Source organism: Haliotis asinina, chromosome 9 (assembly GCF_037392515.1).
Source record: "Haliotis asinina isolate JCU_RB_2024 chromosome 9, JCU_Hal_asi_v2, whole genome shotgun sequence".
Classification (NCBI taxonomy): Eukaryota; Metazoa; Mollusca; class Gastropoda; order Lepetellida; family Haliotidae; genus Haliotis; species Haliotis asinina.
In genome coordinates, this window is record NC_090288.1 from 52,512,680 (window position 1) to 52,529,498 (window position 16,819).

At 40.1% G+C, this 16,819-nt stretch overlaps 1 protein-coding gene across 1 annotated transcript; it reads left to right on the forward strand.

Moving 5' to 3' along the window:
- Positions 1-1,488: 1,488 nt before the first annotated feature.
- Positions 1,489-14,177, forward strand: LOC137297088 (uncharacterized). Its single transcript, XM_067829069.1, has 11 exons — positions 1,489-1,791; positions 7,459-7,560; positions 8,077-8,170; positions 8,707-8,774; positions 9,131-9,249; positions 9,906-9,981; positions 10,106-10,596; positions 11,029-11,147; positions 11,586-11,765; positions 11,940-12,011; positions 12,637-14,177. The coding sequence occupies exons 1-11, from the start codon at positions 1,762-1,764 to the stop codon at positions 12,684-12,686; spliced, it is 1,401 nt and encodes a 466-aa protein (XP_067685170.1). The 5' UTR covers positions 1,489-1,761; the 3' UTR covers positions 12,687-14,177.
- Positions 14,178-16,819: the final 2,642 nt, after the last annotated feature.

Consider the following 16,819-nt stretch of genomic DNA (forward strand, 5'->3'; position numbering starts at 1 on the left):
GTGGATCATGTTACAATCTGTGTCTTATTGGTACTGCTTGGTATTATGGTAGCTTTGGACTTGTGCTGCTACTGTAGGTTATTTTGTCATAGTCATTGATACCTTTGTATTGACTTTTTGGACTGTTTATTGTAGCGCGCAATTGTCCATTACGTCACATGGTCTCACACCACGTTCATTTACGACTAAACCCGGTCACCTTTTGTTTCAACTTGGGACACGTAGCACAGGTTGCGGAACGGCCATGTGCAGCTGACATGCTGGAAGATGGAACAAAACTTTGAGGCGCGAGCACTTAATTAACGTTCCACAGTCAGTATTTAGTTGATTACAATCACCATACCGACAGACAAATAACCTATCAACCATGTTACATGTCTGGGATATCCTTGGAGAGCGTTTCATCGTCAACAACCACAGACCTCTTTGAAGGAACCTGGCGCTGCTCTGCAAGAGGAGTGGGATGGAATGAACCAAGTTGGCATTGGACGTTTGATGTCCTGTTGAATCCGCGATTGTCTTCAGAACAGGGGCGGATTCACGCGATATTAGTGAGTTTTATTTGGTAAATGGCGTGATCGAAAGCAGGGAACTTTGGCGATTATCGAACAAAATCTTTTCAACTGAGTTTCAGCAGCTAATGCAAATCTCATGGAGATGTTAATGTTACACTGTTAAACTATTTATCTCATTAAATGATATAACATATCATTTGCCGTGACAGCTTTTCACTGAAGATCCAAGGCATGCTTGAAATAGCATTTGTGGTTTCCTTTGATAGATGTATTCGTCGATATTTTTTTTAAAATGTGAAATCGGTCACCAAAAGCATATCCTCTGACGGGAAGAGAAGACCAAGCGTATCGAGGCATTGCGAGTACAGGACACGCTTGCCGCTGTGATGGAACCGCAGAACGTAGTTGTAGTCTGACCATGTATCATGATTGGTGCGACATTGGGATTTGAACTCACAACCGTTCGATCCTGGGAGATTAAAGGACAGATGGCGACACCCTGGTGTTCGGAGCGTCTGTCCGTATAGCCGGTACAAACGGTAGTTCGTTCAACGGTTTTTTTTCTAGGTTTCCTAGATATTGTATAGCTGTAACAATGATCACGGAGGGATGTGGTATGTATCTGTTTAGCTAGTGTGCGGGTGGCATTAAATAGTAGATATTACCATGTTGGGAATTTATGAAGTTTTCTTGGCATAAATTATAATCTCAGAATTTGGTAACATTTTCCGTATTTGTTGTTACTCAGATTGCCAGTTAAGATGGTGTAAAAATAGGTACCCTGGTTTAAACTCTTTTAATGTGACATTGGTTGAACCATGGACCTTCCTCTGTCTGGGCAAATGTTCTATCCAATACACGACCGAGGCTTGCCCGATATGCTCTGTATAATACAGACCTCCGCTCCCTCCCCACCCCTACCCCCTTTAAATTTAGGATATTTTCGGCTTGGTCCGGATCTTGCATCCCAGCCAGGCTGCGCGAACTTGTTCCGTTTCCGGTTTCTGAAATTGTGTTATTGTTGATGTGTATCAAGTTTTTCTCGGATATTATGAAATAAGGACGTATTTTGCCCAAGATAACGACAGTGGGCCAACAACACTAGGGAGAAGGCAATGTACAGTGATGTAAATTTTTTTCGCCTAAAATGCGGCTCATGGCTTGTTGAACTTGTGAGATTCAGCGGCGGCGGTAAATTCGAATTTTATATGTATGCCTATCGACGAGAAGCATAAGGAACATACTGATGGAACACAAGCCGGCGTGTTTTGGACAGGTAGGAATTATTCTTAATAGACAGTGTTACAGTATCATCTCGTTCAGCTAGCTAAACCGTAAACGTCGTGTTCCCACCATAGTATACGACGTTTAAGCTAGTTGAACTACAATATCATCGTAGTCAGCTTTCGTCAGGAGGCCCAACAGTAGAATCAACCAGGTTGAGGAAACATACCGATCGACCTGTAATAGACCTTGTCCTACTCCTAAGCCTTTCAGGGGCGGTGGGGTATCCTAGTGGTTAAAGCGTTCGCTCATCACCCCGAAGACCAGGGTTCGGTTCCCCACATGGGCACAATGTGTGAAGCCCATTTTCTGGTGTCCCCCGCCGTGATATTGCTGGAATATTGCTAAAAGCGGCATAAAACTAAACTCACTCACTCACTCACTCCTAAGCCTTTCATTCATAGTCATACCCTTTTCGAGAATTTTCATTGCATATTGAAGGATTGTGGAAGTGTTTATTTAAATACAAGTCTGTAATATTTTTTTTCACACTTTTCAATGACATAGATGTTCAGTTTTAGTTGTCTATGCAAAACTGTGTTTCATAATGAAACATCTTTGCCTCAACATGATAAAAAATTTCCATTTTGTCCAAAAACATATATTTTTCAAGCTGAGGAGGTCCATGAACTATTTATCTCTATGATGGTTTAAAACTATTTTGTGCAGAAATTTATAGCTTGTGAAATGCACTCACTCTTCAAAGGCTTGCTCATGTGTCAAAAGATCAAAAGAGCATACCACAGTAGCACTCTGTTCCAATGCCAGTGAGACAATGAAAATGAAAGCATTTGTCATTGGCAAGGCAAGACAACCAAGGTGCTTTTGCTTAGATTTTAATCCTGAAGTCTATGTCCTTTACCGCCACAACAACAAAGCATGGATGACCAGTGAACCGTTCACTGACTGGCTGAGACATTTTGACAGAAGCATGCGTCTTAAAGGCCATACTGTCAAACTACTGTTAGACAATGCTGCCTGTCACAATCACAAGGACGTTCGACTGACCAATGTCACTGTTCACTACCTACCGCCCAACACCACTGCCCACATACAGCCTGTGGATGCTGGGATCATCGGAAACTTTAAAGCCCTTTACAAGAAGTCGTTGGTGAAACATTACATCACCTGTGCCAAGAATGAACAACCACAGACCCAAACATTAAGGTTAGCAATCTGTTTCGTGAAGTCAGCATGGGATGATGTTAGTGCCAAGAGTATCAACAATTGTTTCAAACACGCTGATGGAGTTCCATTTCCAGCTGTGACTAAGGATGAAGATGACAATGACGTCCCCCATGCCGAGCTGCAGGATTTGATGCAGCAGTTACCATAGAGTGATGGCGGCGATGTGCCAACTGTTGAGAAGTACATGGATGAAGACACAGTCATAGAAACCAGTCATGAGCTGACCAATGAAGAAATGCAGTCGACAGATGACCTGTCTGATGATTGAACCACATACAGTTGTCGCTCAAACAGTAGCTCAGACTCTTGAAAATGCATTCATTTTACTTACATGCTACAAGTGCAATGCCGGTGAATCATGGGTAAACTTAGTGAAGGACTAAAACAAGAAAATCAAACAACTATGACAGACTTTTTCAGGTAATAATATGCTATATGGGAAATGTGATATAAGATGTAAGGTATGTTGTATAATGTGCAAGTGTAATGTCAGCATGCTGAAAGGTTTTAATGGTGGTACATTTATATATTATGATTTATTGTTTTTACTGTTTACTGTTTATTTTCAATATACACCATCAACACGTTTTTGTTTCGTTTGATCCAGTTAACCGGATGCCTTGTTATCCAGACGATTTCCGAGTGTGACCAAAATGTCTGGGTAAACGGGGTTCAACTGTAATTAGAAAATTTTTCAAAAACTTGGCCTATAGCAACAAAGGCAGAAAGACCTATAATAGGCTGGTAGGTTTGCCCAACCTGTCAACTTACTGAATGTTAGCAATCCATTATATTATATACAGAAACATATCACTATACAAAGCAACCAAAATCTTGTTTACATCTGAAATGTTTTTGGAGAAATAAGTAACTTGTGGGACACATGGTTAAGTCAGTTCCAGATGACTAGAATTAAGAAATAGACACTATTGTGTTTCCTTGATGATGGGACAGAGATATGAGGACAGACTGATATGAATAGTTCAGACAACTCTTAATTAACTGGATTTAACAAGGAGATCTAATTTTTTATGTTCTTTTTTTGTTTGGAATATTTTGGTTAGTTAACTGCAGATTTGTATTTGCTTTACTGTCAGTTATTGATGATATTAGGAGTTTTACAGGTCTCATAATGGCCAGTCTAAGTAAACTTATCCTCAGTACTTTTCGTTACATTCAACCACTGAGTCTAACAAACCCTTATGGGGGGTTGCGTCAGGTAACCTTTGAGACTGACCAATCAGAACACAGCTTACCAAATCGTGAAAGTGGACATTTGCACATACCTTTTGAACTTTTTATCTGAAAAAGGTTTGTTTGATGCACACGGCGTATGTACAACCATGTATGTACAACGGTGAGTAAACAGTCGCTGAAAATGGTGTTTTTGGCAATATTCAAGTATGTCATCTTGCTGAAATATAAGCTAATGTTAACCATGTCAACAGAAACCCCAAAGCGTATATACTACAGGTTAACATAAGGGATCACATGAAAGGACAAATGCTCCATTATTTTTATCCCAGTCTAAGTAAACTTGGCCTCAGTTCTTTTCGTTACACTCCACTACTGAGTCTAACAAAATCTTATGGGAGGTCGCGTCAGGTAACCTTTGAGATTGACCAATCAGAACACAGCTTACCAAATCGCTAAAATGCACATTCGCACATACCTTTTGAATTTTTTTATCTCGAAAAGGTTCGCACCCGAACGTATCCGAATGCTATTTAGCGTACGCCCGCTTCTGGGGGATGCACACGGCGTACGTACAACCATGACAATGGTGAGTAAACAGTCACTGAAAATGGTGTTTTTGGCAATATTCAAGGATGTCATCTTGCTGAAATATTAGCTAATGGTAACCATGTCTACAGAAACCCCAATGCGTATATACTACAGGTTAACTGCTATATGCAGATGTTTGTTTGTGGCGAGATCTGTGTCAGTGACCTGAATATTTTGAAAGTCCCTCCGATCCCTAAATAGTAGCCGTTGTTTGATTGGTTAAATCTATTTAACTGTCTTGCATTTGATTGGATGGTCATTGGTTACCAAAGGTTACCTGACGCGACCTTCTACTAGGTTTTGTTAGACTCAGTGGTGGATTGTAACAAAATACATTGAGACTAAGTTTACTTAGACTGCATAATGGCTGAATTAAATAGTTAAAGTTTCTGAAAAAAAATGGATTATTCTGGCTCGAGAGTTTAAATTTACAAGTTAAAATGGCATGTCAACAACATGTCATTTGATTCACAAGAGATCATCTTATACCGAATTTAACCTTAAAATGCGTAATGTATTTATAAACCCCAAGGTTTTACCTAGAATCCTGATGTTTGGATATGTATGTGTTGCAGTGAGCAGCAATTGTTAAAACTATCTACCTAGACGATTCTGTGATCAGCTGTAATTTTTGTCATTCGTAATTGAGACATAACAAACACTTTTTTTCGGTCATATGTTTAACGGAACATGTGCTACTGTTTGACACAGACCCATCATGCTCCCAAATGTGCATTAATAACCAAACACTTCCTCACTTTGTCATGTGATCTGAAATACCTGGAAATGCTTCACACTTACCGCAATAGCAGAGTTTCTATTTTGTCAGTTTTTTATAATGAATCAGGATTTTATCGATTTCTTTGTTTGATATTTTGGGCGCATGCAGTCATTGTTTTGTTTGTGGCCTGGAACTGTCCTGCAGAAGTTATAATGTCTGAACGGGATGCCTTATTCAAACTTTTGTTGTTTTGATGAAATTTACAGTAAGAATAATTATTGAGGCTACTCAATGGCATCATGGTATTCTAAACGGCAGGGAGTGTAATGTACCTGGTTGTTTTGTGAATCCATTTTTTTCTCTTTTTGTGAAAATGTACGTTTAGAATAAATGGTTCAGTCTGCCTAAATTTTGCATGTGCAAAAACATAGTCCATACAGTCGAGCACTTTTGTCTCAATAGTAGATTTCATGTATATTTATTAGTATATATAGTTTTGCCCACAGGGATTGTAATCACACGATGCAGCACTTGTTACAGTGTCCATCTTGATTGATACAAGATTTGGAAACAACTCAACAGACACATGTTAGTCACATGAATGCTCAGTACGTTTTGATTCGAAACTATAATCCACTATTAGTGGTGTTTAGTCGTAACAGTGAGAGCTTTCTAATTAATTCTTTCGTAATTAATCCTAGTTAGATAACAAACAAGTGAGTAGTGACACCTTCAACTCAATTAACCCTAATTAGTTTACACTACCGCGTCCCTATGTTTCTTGCCGCACCGTGTGTAAATGTGTGGAAACAACCTCAGTTCAAAGGGATACTTGCCCACAAAAGGTAGGTGAGTATTGAGTGTCTTTGCAAATATCGTGTTGAATGGGTAATTTTTCTTGTTGGGACCATGAAATTATATCAAGATATCCAAAATATCGAGACATTCGTATCAAGTTAAAAGAGCTTGAATAATGATTGATTATGAAAGATTTTGCCTAGACCAAGATGTTATGTTGAGACAAACGAGATATCGACTTACCAGAGTTAGTCATAACGGTGCTCATCTGTTGTTGGAATGATTTGATGTATGGATTTCAAAGGTTGACAATACAAGATAAGCATGACGAACGAAGCGGAATGTTAGTTTGCTATTATAGAAGAATCAATTTTTCCATCGCATTCGCGTTACAAATGACAGAATTATCTCCCTTGAGCTATTCTGTTTGACAATATGGCCATGGAAAATTATCTGAGTACAGGGATGTGGACAGAGTCCCTGAAGCACATGTAAAAGGACTTGCAGTAACTGCAATGGAATCTTTACTCCACATGTGTTCATACCTGATGTAAAGTGAGTGGGTTTGGGTTTATGCCACAGTCAGCAATATTCCAGTTATATGGCAACAATCTGTAAAAAGTGAAGCCTGGACCAGACAATCAGTGATCAACAGCATGAGCATCTATCTATGCAATTGGGAACTGATGACATATATCATCCAAGCCTTATCACCCAATCCTGTTAGTCACCTCTTACGACGAGCATGGGTTAATGAATGTCAGTTCTAGGACGGATCTTCATGAGTATCTGATGTAGAAGCATTTTGTATTAATCTTCGGCTTTAATGATAACAGTTATTGAAGATACAACATGGTGACAGATTGAATGCCCTAATGTCTGCAGTGGTGACATCTGATTGTTGCAGCAAGCTGATTACTTGGCCATCCAGCGTTCAAAATGTCTCGTATTTACTGTGCTCAAATCCATGTCTCGTATGTGGAATTCAGATATCTTCTGGCAATCATTATCAAATGATATAAGTGATAAAAGAACATGATGACCTCAATCAATACATCGTATGACCTGGAGAAATGCTTACATGTAGCCCGAGGTGGGAATCTAATTCTCTATGTGTCCACATGTATTTCCTGTCAGCTGATGTGTACTGTTGTGTCTCTGTTGTAGGCTGAGTTCTCTGAAGAGGAACACACTGCCATCCAGAATGCCCTCCGCCAGCGACTCGGCCCAGAATTCATCAGTCAGAGAACAGGTGCAGCCGGACTCAAGGTTAGCATTAACTTGACACTTCTCAGTCACCAAGTGACTCTTTTTGTGTCCTCTCTGCTGTCTGGCTAGCATGAAGATTCTGACATTATGTAGGAGAGGTATTGTCGCATAGGTCTTACTTTTAAAAGAACTCGGGGCTGGTCAATTTGATTCACTTAATGGATTGTTTATTGTTTAATGCCATATTCAGCAATATTCCATCGTGAATGAGTGAGTGAGTGAGTGAGTGAGTGAGTGAGTAATATTACAGCAATATCACACCAGGGAACACCAGAAATGGACTTCACACATTGTAACCATCTGGGGAAGGTCGAGATCCGGTCTTCTACACGATGAAGGAATGAGGCTACCCAACTGTCCTATTTCAGCCATGTGGTGGTCTGTAAATAATTGAAAAAAATTCCAGTGATCAACAGCATGAAAAGCAATCAAAGCAACTGGGATACAATGACATAAAAGGTATAATTAACAGGATTCATGAAGCAGTAGTTATCACATATATATGTTATGTTTCAGCTAGCCTACATTGAGGGGTGGCGGTTGATCAATCTGGCAAATGAGACATTTGGCTTCAATGGTTGGGCACATTCGGTGTCCCACCAGACTGTGGGTAAGCTGATATAGTATGGTGGGGTGTGATCCTTATGTCCTCTCACCAGACTGTTGGTAAGTTTGTAGCAGTTTGGGGAGTCATCCTTAAGTTGTCTCACCAGACTTGTGGGTCATCTGATATGGCAGGGTGGGGAGTCATCCTTATGTTGTCTCTCCAGACAGTAAGCTGATACAGCAGTCATCTTTGTGTTGTCTCACCAAACAGTGGGTAAGCTAAAATAATTAATGGGTAGTGATGGGATAGATTAAAGTAGGAAGATAGATTGAAGACTAGAAGGAAGGCAACAACTCTTAGGTGTTAGTAATATTTTTGAAATGTATCAGCATGATAGCTATAAAATGAAGATTTGATTGGGTGCTGTAAATCTGTCACATGACTGCTGTTTTGTTTGTTGGTATAGATTGTATGTAGTTGTATTGTTTCAGCAAACTTAATGGTTGTGAGTTTCATTACAGCTTAAATAGTTTTAATTGTTTTAGAACGACATTAACATTTAGGATTTCATCTTTTAGCATTTCAATTTTTTTCTGCAGATTTTGTTGATCATAACAATGGGCGATTTTATGTTGGTGTTAGCGCTCTGGTCAAAGTTCAGCTGAAGGTGAGTGTAAAGGTCAAATGCTAAAGGTGAGGGTCAACCAAAAACCAATCATATCAAAATCATCTTTTTTTCGTATCACTTTAATGCACTACCTTGCTGTGTGAAGATTTGACTATGCCATAGAAAATGGCATCAAACTTTTCCCACCCCATAAATGAAGGATGCATTGATACTTGAGCAAATCAGTTGTTACCCACCCACAACAATTCAGCCTCATTTCCTTGTTATGGAAACTTTTGCAAATGAAAACCCACACAAAACACATATTGTGTACCATGGGGACATTGGGTACGGGGGGAAGTGAGGGACTCCGTTCGAAGGCCATTTTGTACTAAACGTGTATGATGTATGTCAAGGATGGCGTGTACCACGAGGACATTGGTTATGGAGTGAGTGAGGGACTCCGGTCGAAGGCTCTGTCTATTGAGAAGGCCAGGAAGGAAGCTGTCACTGATGGACTCAAGAGGGCTCTGAAGTCAGTTGCATTCTTGAAACGTTGTTGAGCATGTTCAGTACTACATCACAAATCTACATATAGGTGTCATCGGAGGTATAAAACCTGACCTGTTCACACTTTTAAGGTAGCTGTTTGGTGTCACAGGTAACAGAATTTGATATCCATGTTGGTCTTAGATAACCAGGACTGAGGAGCTGTAGCTCTACGCAGCTTTTAGCAATATTCCAGGAATATCATATGGTGGGGGACACCGGAAATGGGCTTCACGCATTGTATCAATGACAAGCTTTATCCTGACTGACTGGGATCTTATGTAACGTGGTTATGCTCATTTGTGGGAATATATTTCCTTTGAGAAAGCATTATGACAAGGAAACCTTGCATGCTGACTTGTGAATATTGTACTAATATATTTCCAAAATCACCGAACTATTCAAAATGTGACTACTCAAATTGAGTCAGAACTAGATTTTGGCTTAGTACAGCCATCAAACTTACATGTAGCACATCCCTTATGTCTGAACAATACTGCACAGGACAAGACACATATCTGACATTGGCATTATATAGGAATCTGTCTCAGTCCTAACTTTTCAAAAATTATTTTGTGATATATTAGATATACTTTATTTTTATGTGTTGCTATGTTAAATCAAGTTAATTTCTCTCTACAGGAGTTTTGGTAACTGTTTAGGCAACTGCCTAGGAGACAAGGAGTACCTGAAATGTATCAGTCGAACCCCGAAGCCTGTAAGTGTGTTAGATCATCCACTAAATCTCTGGTGTCAAAACCTGTATGTGTGTCAGTCCGGCCAATAACCCATGTGTTTATTGTTGTGTTTTGTTTAAACATAGACTTGTATGCTACTTTCAGCCTCCAGAGGTGTACAAGGTAGAAGATATGAAGCATCAGACGATTGACAACTCTATTGCAAAGTCACGCAAGAGACCAACATTTCCACGTCCATATCCATACAGAGTGAACAGACCAGGGGCCAGCATAACCACCGCCCCTAGACCTGATCCTTCTAGTGAGCCACCGCCTGGGATGGTGCCCAATCCAGCATTGGTGGCTAGACCTGACCCTGGTACTGAGCTCCAAGACAGAGTGGTTCCAAGCACCAAGTCAGGGGCTGGAATGGATGAAGTTCATACCTCATTCAATATGGATGATGACGATGTTGCAGCAGCTTGTGCTGTTGCTGACGGCAGGAATGTCGAAGCCTATGATGCTGGGCAGGTCAGTGAGAGTGAACAGAACAAGGTCAAGGGCGAATCACAGATGGTTACCATGGAAACTGAGACCAAAGTGGATGGGATTTGCGTCAGTACTTCCGTGCTAGTGGAGCAAATGCTGGCTAAAGGGTATGTATGTCAGTTGCTCTTTCTATATATCATTTTGCCAAATGTTAGTGGACTGTTCAGGATTAGGGTGTCTGTACATGGGAGGATTCAGTATTTTGAAAGGGGTGGGGGGTTCAGGGGGTTCAAAACACCTGAATGACCCCTTGGCTCAATCAGTGGATTAGATCAATCACTGGAATAACTGGCTGTGTGACCTTGTTGCACCTCTTGTACCTCGACTTAGCAATGGATGTCTTTGCTCATTATATTGATCACTGGATTGTCTGATCCTGATTCTATTCTATACAGGCCACTGTCATACAGCTGGCATAGTGCTTAGTATGGAATTTAACACTGACCGACTGAAGGGGTAACAGCAAGTTAGTCTAACATGGTATATAAGTATGATATATATAAAGATAGCCTACTTTGAACTGGAACAACTTGTTGCAGGAATTACAGGAATGAAGAGGAGCGAGCTCGACAGGAGCGCATCCTTCGCCAGAAACTGAAGCAGCAGGAGTTTCAGGCCAAGCTAAAGCACAAACACTCCACTGGACAGAAGGAAAACGGTAATAGCATCTGAATAGGAAGCCTTTGTCTGTTATAACCATCTGGAAGTTGGTAGAACCTGAAGACATAGCATGTTTATCCCTGACAAGCTTTTCCAACTTCTTGAGGAGGATCAGATGTCAACACTGTGGTGAGTCAGTTGAGACACGAATCAATTCAACAGCTTCTTCCAGAGGCAAATCATCACCAACCAACCCCATAGCAGCAGGGCCACGAAGATCTGGCTTAGAATTGGTCATCAGTTTCCCATGCTTGTTGTAAGAGATGAATAGCTGGATTGAGTGGTCAGACTCACTGACTTGGTTTAAACATGTCTGAGACTTCATATACCAACTAAATCTTTGGACATTTTCCGCCTTTGGTGCTTTTATGAATCATTGAACTCCATTCTTGTCTGATGCTTGCCATCTCTTATATAATGTCCTTCATCCTGATAGCCACAAGTCCCCGAACCAGACGTGCATCCAAAGTGACTACAGCTGCAACATCCCCCAGTCTTGGTCCCCCAGTAGCAACATCTACACCGGCACCTCTGTCCCGCAAATCTGTGGAGAACAAGGATATACAGCGCAAACTACCAACTGGACCAGCACCACTGTTGGCAGAGGAGGACTTTGGTAAGCAGCTTGTATGTCTCAAGGTGTAGACTCAGATGGTCTTATGTAGGGGTGTGTTTGTTTCAGATGAGATTGAGATGTGGAGCCAGGTGATCCTATTTTTGGGTGTGTTTGTGTCAGATGAGATTGAGATGTGGAGCCAGGTGATCTTATTTTTGGGTGTATTGGTTTCAGATGAGATTGAAGTGTGGAGCCAGGTGGTGTACCCAGACAACCTGGAGGAGCTTAGCAACAGAAAGTCAGCAGGTATGTCACAGGATAATGCAAAAGGACAGCAACATGTAGGGATCTAGCCTTGATACTGCCAAACGACACCAGATTCCTGTAGTTGCGCTGAAGATTTGGTCCTGTGAGGATGCACCAAGCTGTTGTCATGGACTTACCCTGTTGAGAGGCCAGGATGGACAGTCAGTTCTTGTCAGAGAAGTGATGGTGGGATAGCCCAGCATCCACTTCTCATACAAATGCAGTTGGCCTTCAGCAACCCATGCTTGCCATAAAAGGCGACTATGCTTATCAGAAGTGGTGACTAGCAGGATCGGGTTTTCAGGCTTGCTCACTTGGTTGACACATGTCATTGGTTCCCCATTTCATAGATCAATGCTCCTGCTGTTGATCACTGGATTGTCGGGTCCAGACTTGATTATTTACAAACCGCCTCCATATAGCTGGAATATTGTGTGGGCGTAAACCTAAACTCACTCACTCATACAAAGGCCTGCGGGCAGTGGGGTAGCTCAGTGGTAAAAGCCTTGGCTCCTCCCTCCGATATTGCTGGAATATTAGCTAAAACTAAACACGCACTTGCACACACACACTCTGGTCATGTGTATATTCAAGTGGGTTATTCAGTCAGATTCTGTATTTTCAGATGAAAACAGACCCAAGAGGAAGAGACTGTCTAGTGAACTTGTGTCCTGATGACTGTCAGCCATACACAGGCAGGACAAGAACAACTGTTCCCTCTCACTGCTATGAATCTCTGTGACTCAGGATTGGGAAAGGAAGAGAGATTTCCACTGCATTCACGAAACATTTGCATTTTATAAATGTCTGTGTGATGTTTTAAGACAGTAAACTAATATTGTCACTGTGTTGATATCATACACCACCACTGATCAAAGGTCAAGGTCAGGGTCCTTGATCAATGCCACAGCATGACTTTAAGGTGGCCTTGTTAAATTTTAATGTCAAACACATGTTGCCAAACTTTCTTGTCATTTTTAGTGTCTCTATTGGGGTGGTCACATGACAATTTTGTTGACCGATTGGTTGTTTCTGAAAAGTTTGAAATGTTGACAACTGATATTGATGTAGGTGGTGAGTTGACTGGAAGAGGTCACACTGTCAAACTCGAGCTGTCAAACTTTAGTTTACTGTTTGAAGGCTGCTTAATGATGCTGTTGGCCGATATATGAGTTTACTATCTTGTAAAATTCAAAATCTCTCAGGTTCAACATTTTCTAAAGATGTTCAAAAGACAGCAAGTGATATATTGTGGATTTCTTGATATTTCATTTTCATTGTGAAAGTGTTGTAATATATTGATTGACAAAACCCTTTCCATGCATTTTACCATGTACAAGTTGATTTTAATTACTTCAGAAGCCAATTTGTGGCTCAGCACACTTCAGTCTTATGTATATATTGTGCATATATATATGTGTATAAATGCGTATGATACTTTAACATTTTGAATAAACAATATACCTCTGGAATAACTTAAAGTTGTCACACTGGATTCTGAATTTAAAAGAATATTTCTGTCCGTATTAATTCTTTCTATATTAGTGATGTATTTGACAACCTCTATTTGAAGACTACTTATAATATACTACTATCTCGACCTGTGAAGGTCAGGGGTACAATAGGCCTTCGGCAACCCATGCTTACTCTAGAAGGTGACTATTCCTGTAGTAAGAGGTGACTAATGAGAATGGGTGGTCAGGCTCGCTGACTTGGTTAACGCATGTCATTGGTTCCCAATTGCACAGATCAATGTTTCTGCTGTTGATCACTGGTCAAGACTCGATTATTTAAAGCCTGCCACCATATAGCTGGAATATTGCTGAGTGCGGCATAAAACTAAACTCACTTGCACTCAATTATTCGAATATGAGTGACTTTTGGGCTGCATGATATTCTTTTCATGTGGATACTGTCTTATTCCAGACAGAAGTATCGAACTGGTGTGAAAAAAGAACCACATTTCTGCCATAACACTGTGTGATAATGAGTGTCATCTCACTAAAAATAAAAAAGGATATTAACCATTTTTTCCCTCAGAATGAAGTATGATGTAAGTGTGGATAGAATCAAAAAAGGTTTGATTCATGTGTCTTTACATGTGGTATATTTTTTAAGCTGTGATGTTTTCTGCATATGTAAGGAATTAAATGCTGATTCTCTGACTGAATTTGTTCATTATGTTTGATGTATATCAACTGAGAGGCCTTGTGATTCCTATTTAGAGGTCACATGCAACCAAAAAATCAAACATAATTTAAAACACAGTTATCACTTGTTCATCATATATAAAATGCATTAGTAATTGTGAAAAAAGGCAGTAAACCAAGTTATAAGTGTATAATCGCAAGTCAAAAGTGCAATATTTTGTGCTTGGGTTTACCTCCCTTGAAACGAACCAGCAGCGATACCAAGCCCAGTCAGAGCTGGCGGGTGTGCACTCAAGCGTAACAATGGTTTATCATTGGCCACTGGTTCATTAGCCGATACACCTAGCTGTCTCTTTGTTTATGACTCATAAACCCGATAGGTGTTAATTTCAGATTGCAAGTGGTCAGTGATTGAAGTTGTCCATTGCATATAGTCATTAAGCAGACAGGCAGGCAGACATATAGCTGTCAATAAACCAGACATTGAGTTTTCTCTGTGATAAAGTCTGCTTGTCACAATCAACATGTCTTTTTTGGGTAACAAGTAGATTTTTTTACTACTGATCACGATCTCATACTCTGGGCAGGCATACTGTTTCAAGCTCCGCAGACCTACTCACTGTGCATGTGTTATGAGCGCAGCATAGCTGTTGAAGCCACTTTTTCCTCCAGCACTTGAATTGGCATTTTTGATGATTTGTTTCGGTAAGTGCATACTGAAAGGTATAAGAATCTGCAAAGTATCTGACCTTTAAGAATCTGAGGAATCTTCAAGTACAAACATAACAATATCATTCAAAAAATGTAGGGGATATCCCATACCACTAGCCAATGGCAATGCATATGAGAAAAAGTAATATATATATATATATATACACAGATGAAACATTTCCAAAAGAATGGAATATATTGTCAGGTTTTCCCTTAATTTCTCTTCATCATCTGTTTCCCTGTGGCTTCATAATTTGCATTTTATCAATCTTGTAAATCCTTCATTTTTTTTGGTGTATGTGGCATACATACTCTTCAGCTGCCATTCTCTCTTTGTTCTGGGGCAGTGGGGTAGCTTAGTGGTTAAAGCATTAGCTCGTCATACTGAAAACCTGTGTTCAATTCCCCATATGGGTATTATGTGTGAAGCCTATTTCTGGTGTCCCCGCCATGATATTGCTGGGATATTGCTAAAAGTAGCGTAAAACTAAACTCACTAAGTCTTTGTTCCTTTCTCTCTCCTTTGTTTGGAATCGTGATGAACACTGTACAGTTTTATAACAACCATAATACCAATATTTGCTTAGATATCATGTGTTGTATATCATGTGCCTCCCTTCTTTTCCAAAAGCTGGTGTGGTCTAGAATTTCCCCAAGACTGTGAAAGTCAGTATGATTTAATAGAGAGCTGTAATTTCAGCATATTAGATTTATTAGAGAGGCATATTTCTGAGAGTTAAGAATGCTATGTGTGAGTCTTTCTTGAGTCTAAAAGATCCAACATGCCAGTCAATCATTGTGTTGACTGGAACATGTTTTCATAAATGTTTATATGTAATCCTCGTTCCTGTCGCTGACTGATGCGTATTCTTCTTTAAGAGGGATTTCTGAAGGAATGCTTGATGATGTGACCCGTGAAGTTCAGGGTAGGATAGGCCCTAAGCAACCCATGCTTGCCACAAAAGATGACTAAAGAGATCAGGTGGACAGACTCGCTGACTTGGTTGACACATACTATCAGTTATCAGTTGCACAGGTCGATGCTCATGCTTTTTGATCACTGGATTGCCTGGTCCAGACTTGATTATTTACAGACCGACACCATATAGCTGGAATATTGCTGAGTCCTCAGCAGTGGAGGGATATTTTTTGTTCCATATACTGTGTATTTGTATGAGTCGTCCTGTACCACTATTTGTATGAGTGATCCTGTACCACTGTTTGTATGAATGATCCTGTTCCACTATTTGTATGAGTGATCCTGTACCACTATTTGTTTGAGTGATCCTGTACCACTATTTGTATGAGTGATCCTGTGCCACTATTTGTTTGAGTCCGAAAATAGCGTTTGTGAAATTGCTTTGAAGAAAAACTAACCTGCTGCAAAGTGGAGGGATGTTTTCCTTCAGCATCTGATGCTCTGGCTGGTTACTGACAGGTATTTATAGCATAGGTATTCAGAACTGTTGGGTAGCCCAGTTGTTACAGCTTTAGCTCATCTCTTCAAACACACAGGTTCAATTCTCTTTGTTGGAATGAGAGCCAGTTTCACGTGTCTCCTGCTGGCATATCTGTGTAATATTTCTGTAATACTGTGGAATATGCTGAGATATTGTGCGGTAGTGTTGCTGGAAAATTAATCCTTAGACTGAATTAAGTAATGGTAAAATATTTTGGTAATATAAACTTGTCAAAACAATTTAGGGAACGCTGATATTTTGGAATACTTTTCTTTGAATACATTTTAAAGTTGGAAAATGATCATTTTGACATAGAATGACTTCTGAAATTGTGAGTCTAAGGTTACTGGAAGCACATTACGACCAGAACAAAGCATTTGAATGATTTTAATCTGAAAATTATAATCTCACATTTTCATGGAAATTTGTGTTGCGATCTACCCAACACAGCTGCCAAAAAAATTGAATCTGTGCACTTTCTCACTTG